The sequence below is a fragment of the Pelodiscus sinensis genome, chromosome 4 (genome assembly GCF_052426305.1).
Source record: "Pelodiscus sinensis isolate ZL-2025 chromosome 4, ASM5242630v1, whole genome shotgun sequence".
NCBI classification, from domain to species: Eukaryota; Metazoa; Chordata; order Testudines; family Trionychidae; genus Pelodiscus; species Pelodiscus sinensis.
This window is the reverse complement of record NC_143055.1, coordinates 76359375-76374743: the sequence shown is the minus strand read 5'-3', so window position 1 is coordinate 76374743 and position 15369 is coordinate 76359375. Positions and strand designations below refer to the sequence as shown.

The following is a 15369-nucleotide window of genomic DNA, read 5'->3' as shown; positions in this document are numbered from 1 at the left end:
GCTATATGTTCCTTCCAATGGGAAAGCTTTGTTTGCCAGTGTACAGACAAATGCATCACTATGGGTAAGAATAAAAATTGAGGAAAAGGATGTTAACTTTTTTTTAAGCAGACCATGGTATTTATATAATATGTGAAAGTATCTTCTCAATAACTCTTTTCATAGTGATACTTGTCCCTTCTCATCCCTGCGGATATTTGATTTCTTGGCACTGATTTAACGTTTTTCTCAGTTGAAAATGCAGGAAATTCATAACCAACCACATTTTCTGAAGTGGAGATCCAAGTGCCCTTTCATAAACTAAATGTTAAACTAAAGTGGGCTTGTTTAATAGGAGTGGCACACTTATGTTTAAGAATTGTCTAAAATAAAGACTTCCACATAGCTAAGAGCAGAAGAAAAATAGGCTTCCGTTTTATTGCAGAGTATGCAGTATTTTTCATTTGTAGTGAAAGGCCCTTCATTGCATTTATTTTACTATAGGTGGACTATATGGATGAAAATGAAGAATATTTCCAGCGCCAAGCTTCCCATAGACAATCCCGAAGGAGATTTAGGAAAATCAATCAAAAAGGAGAAAGACAAACCATTATTGATACTGTAGATCCTTATCCTGTGGGGAAGCCACCTTTACCTAGAGGTTATCATACGGTAAGTTACCTACATTTATTCTAAAAACACGAAAAGGGAAAAACATTTTTTACAAAAATAAACCCCTGAATGGTCAGATTCACTGCTGGTGGAATTCTGTGTGGGAGTTTCTTCTTAGGGTATCTGTGAACTTCACCCAAAGTGTGTACATGCCCTTCTGTGACTTGCTTCATACCTCAGATTGAGGGTTGAGATTAATTGGTTTGTTGCACATTTATTGTTGTTAAAGAGAATTGCTGACAAGAGAATGGCGCACATCTTTACTTGCCATTTCAGTAATTTTGGGCAGCTTTGAAACAAATCTGTTACTTATAACCTGTGATTCAAATTTCCTTTCAATAATTGAAAATATGATAGAAATATTTTAGTGTACAGTCTTCTTGTGGTTAATCAGTAAAGCATTCATATTTATATGAAGCAATTGTTTTGTGAGAAGAAAAATAATCCATGATTTTGGACTGTCATTTTTCTATGCAAAACACAGACCTCGGAGAATATTAAACTAACTTTTATTGCTGACCATCACCAGACGAGAATTTTTGGTCTGAACCGTTATACTTTTGTTGTAGCGTGAACTACTGCAGTCCATCCTTCTATGCAGTCCATCTGTCTATGACAAAGCATAGACAGAGTTTTCTTCAAAGTAGATTGTGTACTTTTACACACAGAAATTTATAGATTTCCTCCATAAAAGATGAAAGACCAGAAGCACTAATATTTTAAACATGGTCTACAAAATAATCTATTAGGTTATTATTTTATTGAGCAAGTGGTCTTCAGATCCTGTACTCAGCTGACTTAGAATTGTAGAGGATTAGGGTTGGAAGAGATCTCAGGAGGTCATCTAGGCTATGTCTACATTGCACAGTTATTTTGGAATAAACTATTGCGGAACAGTTATTTCAAAATAGCATGTCTATACTGCAGGGAAGCCTCAAAATTAGTTTGAGGCAGGCTTCCCTAATGTAGATGTGCCATCTCACCTTAGAGCACCAGAAGAAATAACTTAGAATGACCCTGGTGAGGGGCTATTTCAAAATTGCAGAAGTGGAGTGTCTACGCACGCCTTATTTCGAAATAGCTGTTTTTGAATAGGTGTTACTCTTTGTAGAATGAAGTTTACTGAAGTTGGAATAAGCCATCCATTATTTCGAAATAATGGAATTGCTGTGTAGACACTTGCATAGTTTTTTCAGAATAACTGTTGATATTCCAATATAACTTTGCTGTGTAGACACACTCGTATATAAACACTGCTCAAAGCAGGGCCAACCCTAGCTAAATCATTCCAGTCAGGGCTTTGTTAAGCTTGGCCTTAAAAACCTCTAAGGATAAAGAATCCACCCTCCCTAGGCAACCCAGTGCTTTGCTACCCTATTAGTAAAATAGTTTTTCCTAGTATCCAGCCTAGATCTCCTCCACTGCAGCTTGAGGTGATTGCATCTGCAGTCACTGAGAATAGCCTAATTCTGTCCTCTTTGGACTTGGACTTAGGCAGCTCTGAACCTGGAAAAACCTACTAGTACATATATAAATGATTTTATGCACATGATTGATCATATAGAGTGCAGTTATTTAAGCATATAAGTGTTTGCAGAATCAGGGTTTTACTGTTTTAAAAATGCTGTGTCTGATTTGAAGTAGTGGATTTTTCCCCTTATTTTCTCCCTACCCATTCGTATTCCTTTCCTTTCCTTTACAGTTCACTGTTGTAATCAGTGTGCATGACTGTAAACGTGTAGATGTTTGATTACACCAATGTTAGAGGTTTTTCCTCCTGAGCTGAATAACTGTATCTTACATAAACACTTTATGTATTTTGTTTATAGAGCAAATCCCTTTTAATGCTTTGATTTGCTGTGCAGTTTTGATTTTCTCCAAATTTATTATGAATTTCTTGGTTGAGTTATTTAATTTGGCTCATTCATCTAACCCTTTTGGAGTTTTAAGTTAAATGATTTTTCAGGTTTGTCACAAACACTTTTATATGGTATGCATGTTTGGGTCAATCATGGTACAAGCGTAGGAAGGAATTCTCGATGAATTTTATTCAGATGCAACATAAACATTTAATGAACATCTTTAGTTTGGTGTTTAATATAGTATTGGAGAAAAATGATAATGTAATTTGCTGTAAGAAGTATAAACTATAATTTGACTTGTATAAATAACTTTTTAAACATGTATAGTAGGTTGTTGTACTAAGTGCAAAAGCTTATTAATCATTCTGTATACGTTCATAATGATTTACAAGTATATTGGGAAGTACATTATGAGAATGTCAGGTAGACTGCAAAACCTGAAGTAATTATTGGCAATTTAAACATATTTATATTATTTATAGTCTCTACTTAAAAACATGCATTTTTCCAGTTATTCACGTCTGTATAGATTGTCTGTTCCTCACTCTTCCGCCATTTGGCCACCCAAAAAGCTTTTTGGTTATTTCAAAATCAGAATTTTGAAAATCAGAATCTAAATGTGCCTTTAAAATGGGACTGAGGTATATTCTCTGAAACAGATAGGAATGAAAAAGGCATTATTATAGTCTAGATCCTAAGGGGTTCTGACCATTCACAATTCCCATCTCTAACGTAGACTTTTAATTTATTATTTTTTTTAAAAAAAACGCATATGACATATGCTTGACCAGAGAATGGTCAAGAATATAGGCTTAGTTTTTAGTGCCATTATTTTAGTCCTTAGTGTGGGTATACTATGATTTGCGTGTTAAATACACTCAGGTGTATAATAATAAATAAAAAATAACTTAATCCAAAAAATAGACCGCATAGCTTTAGAGTAAACTAGCTTCTTGAATTTTTTTTTATACTGGCTCATTACTAACACATCACAGACATGTTTATTGAAAGATTATCAGTTTTTACTTTACATAGACCCAGTTGATTATGTACATAGAAAGCTGGTGTTCATAACTGTAATTTTTTGGACTTCCAAAATAGCATCTCTGAACAAAGTATTCTATAATGAAAATGTAAATGAAATTATATAAAGATAATTCTAAAAAGGAAAGAGCATGGCAGTACTTTGTAAATCTGTAAATGCATTGTGTCCAAGTGTTGAATAGATTACAGAACATTTACACGTACAATCAATTTATAAGAGAACAGGGACCACCCTAAAATAATTTTAACATTATCTTAATGGTGATATGTACTATAGCATGTCTGATAATGTTCATCTTTTCCTTTCCTCCTATATGGCATTCATTTCATTTTGGCTCACAGGAATGCACTAAACCTCAGGTATTGTAATTTATATGTGTGGTCCACTAACAATTTTACTTATACGTTTTAAGTGTGATTAATTGTGTCAGAATACCATTGCAGTGTTATGGCTAAATTTGTGTCCTATCTCAGTTTTCTTTATTGATGTTTTGTATATTCTGTGATGAGAATGCTTAAAATAAATGTGGGATTTGGTGATAGCACAGTCTCCTTAACTGATTACATAAAACCTCTGTTAGAGACACCTTGGGAATGTAGGTTGTCAATAAATCTGAAATGTTTGTAATTCTAAACAAAACACAGCTCTGGCTCCAGAAATGTACACTCTAGGTATTGTTCCAGAGGCAGCTAGGCAGCTTCCTTGTAAATGACAGCTTTCCCAGCCCAGGCAAGCTTTTCTCCTCCCGACTGGTTTGTGATGGTGAAAACAGTGAGGTCCCTCCACAGCAGAGGGAGTGGTGAAAACACTTCTTCCAGCCTCTGTATGTGTGAGAGAGAATTGAAAAAACAGTACACGTGGCTTATAGGGAAGCAGCACAGAACCTAGTGCTTCTGCTGCTCCAGATGGCTTGCACTGGTAGTGGGGGCTCACAGCTTTGCCTGTGAATCTCAGTGTCTTCAGCTCCTAGCTGTAGGCAAGTGAGTTATGGTCAGAGGCAGCCCAGATATGCCTACCTTTTAAGATCCAATACAGGCACAGTATCGGTTGGACCTTCCTGGTTCACACTCTCAGGACCTGACTGACCGTGAACCAGGGAGTTTGCTGGGCCAAGGGAAATCAGTGCCGGTCCCTCTGCTGCCAACCTCCAGATTCCACTCCTGGCCCCTGCCATTGAGTTTCGTAGCTGCCAGCCCAGCTCCACTTCCGGCCAGACCCTCTGCCTGCAGACCTCCTGCCAGGCTCCACTCCCAGATGCCAGCCCTCCTGCTGCTGGGGCTCTCTGGTCCAGCAACATCCATGGTCCAGCAGACACAGTTTTGCTCCCTGAGTTGTACTCAGTCATGGAGTACTCACGAGGTACTATAAGAATGGCTGTACTGGGTCATATTAGGTCAGTACATCTAGTCTAGTATCCTGTCTTCTGACTGTGGCCAGTGCTAGGTGCCCCAGAGGGAATAAACAGAGCACGTAATCATCCAAAGAATCCATCCCTGTCACCCATTCCTCGCTTCTGACAGACAAAGGCGAGGCAAACCATTCCTGCCTATCCTGACTAATAGCGATTGATGGATCTATCCTCTATGAATTTATCTAGTTCTTTTTTGAACCCTATTGTAGTCCTGGTCTTTACAGCGTCCTCTGGCAAGGCGTTCCACAGGTTGACTGTGCGTTGTGTGAAGAAATACTTCCTCTTATTTGTTTTAAACCTGAAACCTATTCATTTCATTTGACAATCCCCCAGTTCTTATGTTATTGGAACAAGTAAATAACTTTTTCTTATTTACTTTCTTCATAGCAGTCATGATTTTGTAGACCTCTTTAGCTAAACTGAAAAGTCCCAGTGTTAATAATCTCTCCTCATATTGCAGCCATTACAAACTCCTAATAAGAAATAAGGAAAATACATAGTATATTTAACAGACTGCATTTGTGTATTTCATCACAATAGACAATTTATTAGACTTTTGTATTTGTTTAAAAAATAAAGTCCATTCATAGCTGTTATGCACCTGTGCTTTGTCAGGTCAGAAAAATAAGTTGGAGAAATGAAAAAATGCTCAGTGAAAATATTATGGAAATTTTGTTAGCAGAAAAATTGTAGGTTTTGCTTTTGTAGGTTTGTGCTGCTGTTTATTTCAGCAGGAGACCATGAAATAAGACTTTAGTACAACACTCTTTGGTTGCTCTTGATTGAAATGGGGAAGGGACTTGAATAGGCTTACCACAACAAGTTGAAGAATCACAATTGGGGAAGTCATGTCTGAGTGACTCTTAACTACCAACATACTCTGAAGACCTAGAATACCATGCTTTATGATTTTAAATTTTGCTTTAAATTACATTGATCAACTTGCAGCTATAAACATTTATACATATACTATCTGTGATACTTCATAGGAATTTTATATGGTATAATTTATGTCACAGAGGGTGTGCCTAGACTACAGGGTTTTGTCGACAGAAGTGGACTTTTGTCGACAAAACTATACCTGCGTCTACACTACCGCCGAGTTCGGTCGACATAACGTCGACAGAACTCAGCAGTTTTGTCGACGGCTGTAAACCTCATTTTTCAAGGAATAACGCCTTCTGTCGACAGAGTTCTGACGACAGAAGGCGATATTGCATCTAAACTGTCCTTTGCGTCTACACTGCCATGTTGACAAAGCGGCTTGCTTTGTCGACAGAACTGGATGTAGTCTAGATGCTCTTAGTCGACAGAAGCTTTGTCGACAGTATCTGTTGACAAAATTTCTGTCGACAAAAGCCTGTAGTCTAGACATACCCAGAGTGATGTAAAATATAAAGAAATCCCTTTGGTACTCAGAGCGTGGTTGGCAAATGAAAATAAGTTTCTGCAAGATCCTCACTTTGAGCGAAATATTATTTTCTTTGCTTTATCGTGCTGACCATAAAGCAAGAAATTTGATGACTATTTTAGCTATCTTGTGGTACACCACTAATGAATCATTGTACTGACACTCAAATATTTGTGTTTTTAAAGGTTTCTTGTTGTTTAGAGAATACCAAAAGAGCCTCAGTGCTGTTTCTTACAAAGCTGTTAGTTGTAAAGTAGCCTGTTATGCTGAAATATCATATTTTTGTATCACTAAAGATACTTTTTAACTTACATTTTATCTTTCTAGGAGCCCAGTCCTCTTTTAAATGCACAGTATGAGTAGGGATATTCATTCCAGTAGTAATGTGGTACTTTTGGTTCTTAAGAGAATGAGAGGGGAACACCTCATCATTGACATAATATATTGGTTTAATTGTCCTGCCTAATGGTCTTATACATGATTATAAATGAACATATGCAATACATCAAGATCCTGATTTTGAGTATGGCCCTTAAAATAGGAATGTCAATGTGTAGTTGACTACCTGGTTAACTGACAAGCCTGGATTTATTGCTTAATCCTATTGACTAACTCCCCCCCCCCCGTCCCCCCATCGCCTCTGTATTTTCCTGTGCCAAATGCTTACCATTTGGGCTTAAAGTTTTCATGCTTTCTATCTGCTTCAGATTTTTTTAAAACTACCCAATACCCCCCCTCCTCCCAAAATGGGTTTACCTAAGTTAAATTTCTTTCTTATCTTTTTATTTAGGTGTTCTGATGCCACTGTGCTGGAATTGGGGCATTCTGTAATAATCTCACAACTGTATTCATATTTTAGTGTCTGTACATGTTGGTTTAAATTGATGGGGTCTATCAGGAAACACAGAAAGGAAAAAGAATGTCTTAAGATAAGCTATGTGGTCACAAACATTTGTGGGTTGTTTTCAGACAATGTTTGGAAAGGAAAGCGCCTATGAATACGCAGGAGAAAAGAGAATTGTAGCTAGGTTTTAAAAGGGTCTTTCAAGAGGGAGTTTTGTTTGGAGAACAGAACTGACAAAAGTAACTGCTGTGATGTCCAAAGGTGTTCCTAGGTTACTGTCATGGAACCGTAAGCTGTTAGGTAAGATAGATCGTTAGACTGTTTATTGTTCTAAAATCCTTTTTTCTGAATTCTTTGTTCCCACTGCTCAAATAAACAATACTTTGGGGTTAAAAGATTATTCTATAAACTATGGTTTCAGTCTCTTGAAAAGAAGAACCTCAGGTGCTAAGTAAGCAGAGCTGGTACACGTGACGCTGTAGCCACGGGTTTGGTTTAAGAGTGGAAGAATTGTCTGAAATAGGTAAGGGTATGAGGCCCTGACACCTGAAGTTGCACTTGGACACCAGAAAGGGATTGATGCAGAGGTGCAGCTGGGCCTGTAATCATGACAGTGTAGTGCATCCATGACTTTAAGCAGGAACATAAGTGGGAGAGGGAGAAGGTAATGGGAACAGACAGATGTTGTTTGCTGTTCCCATGGAAATCTGCTCAAATGGTAACACATGATAAGAGTCTGAAAATTGACATTTGAACATGATCAGAAAAGCTTTTAGTAACTGGAGGCTGATAATCTTTGGAAACATTCTTAGCACATTGAACACATCCTTGAATCTCACCAAGTTTGAGCTGAAGATGAGATGGCAGCAGCCTATGGGAAGAAATGTTGGTCAGGGAGTCATAAGTTTTCATCTATGCTCTTTCACTTAAAGGTACAGTAAAACTCCAGTGGTCCAGCATCCAATGGTCCGGCACTCCTGATGGTCTGGCACCATCTGGAACCCGGAACTGCTCCGGGCAGCCGGACAATTGGAGCTGCTCTGCCCCCGACTTCCCCGAGTCAGCCACTGGTCAGTTTCCACAGCGGCTGACTTGAGGATGCCTGGGGCAGAGCAGCTGGGGTGCTGCCGGGTTGGTCCCCTAGCGCTGCCCCTTAGCGCTGTGGGACCAACCCAGCAGCACCCCAGCTGCTCTGCCCCGGGCTTCCCGGAGTTTGCTTCTGCTGAAACTGACCAGCGGCTGACTCCGGGAAGCCCGGGGCAGAGCAGCTGGGGTGCTGCCGGGTTGGTCCCGCAGAACTGAGGGGTGCATCCCCCCACTCCACCCCAGACCCGTCATAGCCCCTCCTTCCGATAGTCCGGCATATCTGATAATCCGGCACCCCCTGGGTCCTAAAGGTGCCGGATTATCGGAAGTTTAATATATTAATTCTGTGAACTTCACAGTCCTTTTACTGAGTCAGGCCTCCTACCTCTTATGCAGCAGACAAATAACACAATCTCCTCCTCCTTCAGTTTTGCAAATGATAGTTCATCCAAGGTCACTTTGAACAGAGCTAAGAATAGAACACTCTCTCTTACATGGTAGATCCATGTCTCATCCTCAGCTACAGTTTCAGAATAAATAAATCAAACGTGTGTACTTTACTGAGCTCTCTCTAACCAGTCCCACTTCCCTCCACATCCAAGGATAGAACCCAGGAATCCTGCCATTCAATTGCTGGCCTAGTAAATTGTTGTGTGAGCTAGGTGCTCTTAAACTTTCCAAATTACTGTACCCCTTTCAGGAGTATGATTTGTCTTGAATGCTTCCAAGTTTCACCTCACTTAAAAACTACTTACTTACAAAAGCAGACATAAATATGCAAAAGGCTCACAGCACTCTATCACTGAAAAATTGTTTATGCTCTCATTTTTACAATATAATTATGAAATCAATCCTCGGGAGTATAAATATTGTACTTAAATTTCAGTTTACAGTATGTACAGTGAAAAGCAAGTCACTGTTTTTATGAAATTTTAGTTTGTACTGGCTTTGCTAGTGTTTTCTATGTAGCCTGTTGTAAAACTAGGAAATTATCTAGATGAGTTGATGTACATCTGGAAGACGTCTGTGTACTACTGGTGTAAACCACTGTCCAAATATATGTCACATCTATCTCTTTTGATCCACATTGAAGATAGCAGCTAAGTGGTTTGGTATGGATCTCAAGGTTCTGAGTTCAGATTCTTATTAATGACACTTGTTGCGTCAGTAGGGTTCTGTTAGATGAAATTGTTTTTTGTTTTTGTTTTTTGTTTTGTTTTGTTTTGTTTTTAAAGCCCAGGAAACCAACTACAGAAAACTACATTCAAAAAATGTTAGGGATTGCAAATTCAAGCATTCAGTCATTAGGGTTATAAGGTTTAAGGTGCCTGGGCAACTTCAGTTTATCTGCCTGTGTATACATAATGCCAGTTTTTAATTCCGCAGTGGGGAACCATTTCTGGGTCCCACAGAAAAATCAGTCAGGGAGCGCACACAAGTGAGAAGCGAAAAAACCTCAAAACAACCCTCATGGGTTGTGCCTCCCAACTGAGAAGAAGCAAGACGCTCCTCAGTTCCACTCTCACATCAAAGCCTAGGGAGGCCCAGACTTTGTATGCTCCAGCTCTGACTCTGGGTGGGAGGAGAAGGGGCTGGAATGCCAGTGCAGGCTTCCCAGTGCTGGGGGGAAGTGCTGAGCCTCAGCAGCTGGATCCCCACCCCTGCTTTAATTACATGATCATATATTATTTGTTCTACAGGACTCCTGCTTCATTCAGCACACAGGATGGACTGTGAATGAGGCTAAGGACCAAGGATCTTATGTGTTTAATAAATAGAAATAGAACCCAGCAAATCTGTGTTCTGTTCCAGGCTCTGTCCCAGGATTCCTATATAACATTAGTCAAGATATTTTAATATTAAATTAGGTATGTTTAGGGCTAGATGACAGGATGGTCGACAGGATAAGAACATAAGAACGGTCATATTGCGTCAGACCAAAGGTCAATCTAGCCCAGTATCCTGTCTGCTGACAGTGGCCAATAATTTCTAGTCGATCAGATAGAGGCAGCACGGGGGGGAGGGAAGAGAAGGGTACTTCAAAGCGGCAGACCTGAACAGAACCCAGGATTGTGGGCTCCATGCGCCACTGCCACTTGGTACTTAACATCGTAAATTAAAATGAAGCCTAAAGAGTTATGTTATTGGTGGATCCAGCTACACTGTAACTATCTCAACTTTTAAAAAATTGAACATTCCAAGTATTTGTGATATTTGCTAATTGGTACTTACCTCTTGAGCTTTTGGAATCCGTGTTTTCCCCAGGAATTGAAATGGGGGAGGGAGGGACGTCGCGGCCAATGAGGGATGAGACCATGAGGGTGAAGGTGGGCTGTATGGCGCCATAGTAAAAACTGAAAAAAATGTTTCACGACCATTTTCTTAGATTTAACTCATGTTTTAAAATCACACAAATTAAAGTTGGCTACTGAAGCCTTCTATGAAGCACTATGTCTACATCCTTCTTGGTTTCTTGTTATAATTTTGCACAACTCTTTCAATGAACTTCTCGTATGCAATGCGTTCATCTTCGGTGGCTTCTCGTGTGTCTGGTACTTCCATTCCTTCAATTGATATGCTCATTAATATGATCAAATAGAAGGTGACTTCTTTCAGAACACAAAATTGTATTCAGTGATGAAAAAGAATGCTCAACAGTAGCTGTTGGGATTGGGAGTAGCAAGAGATGAATTCATACTTCTTTCATCCCAGGAAACATAGCACAAAGATCTGGTCGAGCCACTAGTGATGATAAAAAAGAAGTTGAAGTCAAATCTTCATTCATTCGTTGTATGATATTCCACTCTGTGTTCAAATTCTCTATTCTGTCCTGAGCACGTGGCAGCCCCATTGCTGGTAGTGCCTCACTCCACTCAACTGTCAGTGTTTATTATGACAGGCATCTGTAAAAGCTACGTAGAGGTTGAGTAGAATTTAGAAGTTGCTGTTGTAGATTTTTAAGAATTAAGTCCGTGTACTTTTTCAGTTGTCTTAACAAACACTTCTTGTCCTCTTCACGTAAGGATTCAACATAAATGCCTTCATTAGTCAACTTCTGGACTGAAATCTTTGCTTCTTCCAGTACTTTTTCAATGGATAGCTCTCTGATTGATCCAAATGTTGCTTATATTGCTGGACAAAGATCTAATACTGTTGTAGCAGATGCCTGGATGGCATTGTTTAATGACCCAAGTGGTTTCAACAGTAGATTTACACGAGAGAGAATGGCAATACTACTCTGAACGCAGTAGCAAAAGTAATCCACCAGCCTCACTGCTTAGGTCCATCCCATCTTGGTAGATACTTTCCAAAGCCAGTAATAACGGCTGGAGTAATTTTAAGACAACAGCCAAGGATCGCTCATGAGAAAGCCAGCGGGTTTTCCCAGGTTGGACTAATTTGAACTTCAGTCCCAGTGTATCTTCTATATTTTCCAAGATAGTCAGTCTTTTTGGACTCTTGCTGAAAAAAGAATATAATGAAGACATTAAATTTATAGCTTTTTAAATGTCTTTTGAAGATTCTGCAGCTCGTACTAGTGCTAGTTGGGGCAGATGGCCTCTGCAGTGTGTATAGGAGAGATTAGGGTTACACTTCTCTCTGAGCAAAGGTTGTACTCCACCATGTCTTCCAGAGAAGTTTGCAGCTTCATCAAATGCACAAGCAACCATCTGTTTGGGGTCCAGTTGACAAGCATTTAACTCTTCTAAGATGTGGGTTGTCACAGATGCAGCCGAAGGGCACTTTTTCCGGAGGATCGGGGCCAGTGTAGACGCTCTTTTCCGGCTTTTTTAAAAGCCGGAAAAAAGCGGCGGACATTTTTATTTAAATGCCGCGGGGGATATTTAAATCCCCCGCGGATTTCCCTACGACGACTGGTGAAATTTACATGCCCCTTCCGGAAAAGGGTCCAGTGTAGACGTAGCCGTAAAGTTTAAACAGGAGAAAAAGATTAGATGTGTATTTGTATAGAAAAATGTTTAAATGGAGGCATGGGTATCAATGAATTAGGTAGACATAGAGAATGGGGGTGTTAGACGTATGTTGCTGGATTGAGTTCCTGTGACATACATAAGCACCCTCCGTAACACATTGAATATCTGAAGTCAGAGTGTTAAGAGAAGTGTTGCCTTTTTGGATCCGTCCTGATTTCTGCCTCTGAGGAGTCAAGGGTTTTTTCTGCATTTTAGCTAGAACTATATGGAATGTGGGAAAGGCCCTGTTTAGATCCCAGGGAAATGCTTCCATTATCCTCCATGCAAAGAATAAAGGATCAGAATAAAAATAGAGGTGTTAGAAAAAGGATATTATAAAGGAAATACTAAGCCCAATTACAAAGAAAACAAACTGAAAAAAATAAAATGCATTCACTTCTAATTGGTAAGAATGCAAAGTATATTCTTCAACATTGCAGATTTTATGGCACTGTAGTATGTCTCACTAATGCAATTGCTTTGCTTTTAAACTCAAATGTTCTGTCTGCTACTTTCAGTGCCCCTTATTCTGCACAGTAAATTGATGCCAATATAGTCATACACTTGAAGTTGACTTTCTAAATTGATTTTTATATACTTCAACCATTATAGTTTGTATCAAAGTGAATCTAAGAACATGATTAATATAGAATGCATGTGGGATGAAAAATCACAAGAAATGAGTTTAGGATGAAAAGACAGCCATCAGTTTCTTCAAAACCCCCACAGCTTCAGTTTCATATTCCTCATAATCTTAACAAATTTCTGAAGGTTGAACCTCTCTAGTCTGGCACTCTCTCGTCCGGCAACATCCATGGTCTGGCATTATTTTAGTTAGCTGGATGTCCACTTATTATGAATGTGGACAAGTTTCCTGTGGCCCCATGAAGTTTGTTTACAGCCACCAGTCCTGGCTCTTGGTGTTCTCTGCTGTTATTTTGCTCCAATTTAATCTCTAAATGTCTTTGAAGAGCCTAATAAGCAGTGGAAGTATTGCTAATACTGCTAGACAATATTGACTTCGTGGTTTAGCAAATTCTCTGGCTCAACACCAGTCAGGTCCCACAGCTACCGGACTAGAGAGGTTCAACCTGTATTTATTTTAATATAGATTATTTTACTAAAAATACTTATCAGGCATGAGTGTTCATTCTAGAATGCTGATTTCATATGCAGCCCCTCCCTTTTTACTGAGCTTATTTACAGAAGATGAGTAAATAGATTACTCTTGCTTCATCTGCATAGTTCTGGCACAGTGAATGATCTGGAAAGGTGCAAGGGTAAAGAGACTGTGGATCAGGAAAGTATTGTATTCCTAGCATACACAAAGAAAAAATTGTAATACTCTTGCTGGAAGATTGATATAACAGTACTTCATTTCTTACAATTCAGACCCAATGCTCTAGAACCCCAAAATAAAGACAAAGCAAGCTATTCCCTGAAACAGTCACATATTTACTCCATTTTACTGTTGACTGGTTCTCTGGAGATTGATGCTTATCCCAGTTTCCACACTTAGCCTCTTAGCATGCCAGCAGGACCAGGAAACTGCCAAAGGAAATTAAAGTGAGAGCTTTAAATTTAAACACAAGTTTTCAGTACACCACAGTAAGAAGTAGTGCTTGTGAGCACCACTGATATTGGAAATGCTCAAGAAATTATTTTGACGTGGAAGAGCAGGAGGGGAGTTTGGGTAAAGAAATATTGCTGGGAATTTACACTGGGATGCATAATATTTTTTTAGTTGGAGAGCTCAGAAAAGGCAATTAGATTTGGTAGGGGCATAGGGGCATCTAACTGGATCTCTTAGGGTTTTCTGGGATGAGGGCATATGGATAGAAATTTTGCTTTCTTGCATTGGATCCCTAATTTATTTCCCCCTCCATGGTAGGTAAAGTAGATGAAAGAGTCAGTCTCACTGAACCTGGGTATAAGAGGAGAAAGTGGCAGAGAGGGAATGGCAAGGGTCTTGTGTATGTAAAATGAAAACTAAATAAAAAAAGAACTAAAGATTTACCTAGCATTGCTTGGGTTTTTAACTCAAGTTTTGTTCTTTTCATTTAAATCATTGTTCTGGGGTACTGTTATGAATGAGGGATTCAGTATTTAGGCTGCCCTAAGGAGAGAAGACAACTCCAGCCCCCTCTCCCTGCTGCAGCTTGTAACCAGGTGAAAAATGCTTGTCCATGCCTGCTGTAGTGGGCTCAGCTGTGGGACAGACAGATACACCAACAAACTCTGAAATAGTCCCAGTCTTGCCCCCTGCTGGCCCATTGATGTTATAGCTGTCCCTAGCTCTAGCCATTGCTTCTCCCTCTATTCCCCCCCCCCCCCCGGGGTCAGTCTGCAGTGTGACAGTCTCTCTGGCCAGACTCCTCCCTTTCCATTTTATGAGAAACAATCGAATTCCAGACATATCCCATTGTCATGGTATAACCAAACCCTTACCTTGTTTTAACTTATGATGAGGAAGTTGCATACCAAATCTTTGTTTAGGAGGCCTGAACAGACTCAGATGGACAGACAGATGTACATTTCTAAAATATATAGTAAGATACACACTGTTTAAAACAATATATTTAGCTTGTATACAGTATATTTAATAATCACTGGTGGTTGTTTAGTGTTCATAAGAGATGTGAACACAAGCCGGTAAAGATGCCCCTCTAATTATTAAAGGGATTTAAAAGAAAAGGGTATATGGAACATTGTAGGGTAGTAATAAAGCATCAGTAGAGTATCTGTATCTGCAAAAATGAACTGTGGATATCCACATCCGTGGATGGGATACCTGTGGATAGTAAATGAGTATCTGCAAATTTGGATGGTTCTGGATATAAAATTTGTATCCACATCTGTATTCACAAAAATTGATGCAACAGCATCCGCAGATGCCATTAACGTAAAGCAGATTTCTGTAGATTTGTAGGGCTCTAAGCATCAGGTCACTCAGTTCATGGATGTGAAACAAAAATTATGTAAATTATTCCTGATGGCATTCTGCACCAAAAGATTAAGAATTCTGCCTCCCCACCCTTCTGAAATTAAAAATTCTGCACACTATTTAAATTCTGCAAATTTTATT

General features: G+C 39.3%; 1 protein-coding gene across 13 annotated transcripts in view; it reads left to right on the top strand.

Moving 5' to 3' along the window:
* Nucleotides 1–15369, top strand: part of RAPGEF2 (Rap guanine nucleotide exchange factor 2) — a 302566-nt gene that overhangs the window by 147993 nt on the left and 139204 nt on the right. For 9 of the 13 annotated variants that reach the window (XM_089777952.1, XM_089777944.1, XM_089777946.1 and 6 more), the window contains exons 6-7: nucleotides 484–651; nucleotides 3900–3917. In XM_089777952.1, the coding sequence (XP_089634078.1) occupies nucleotides 484–651; nucleotides 3900–3917 (186 nt within the window). The remainder of the gene's footprint in view (nucleotides 1–483; nucleotides 652–3899; nucleotides 3918–15369) is intronic. The other 4 variants (XM_089777951.1, XM_089777945.1, XM_089777950.1 and 1 more) reach the window with 1 other exon arrangement.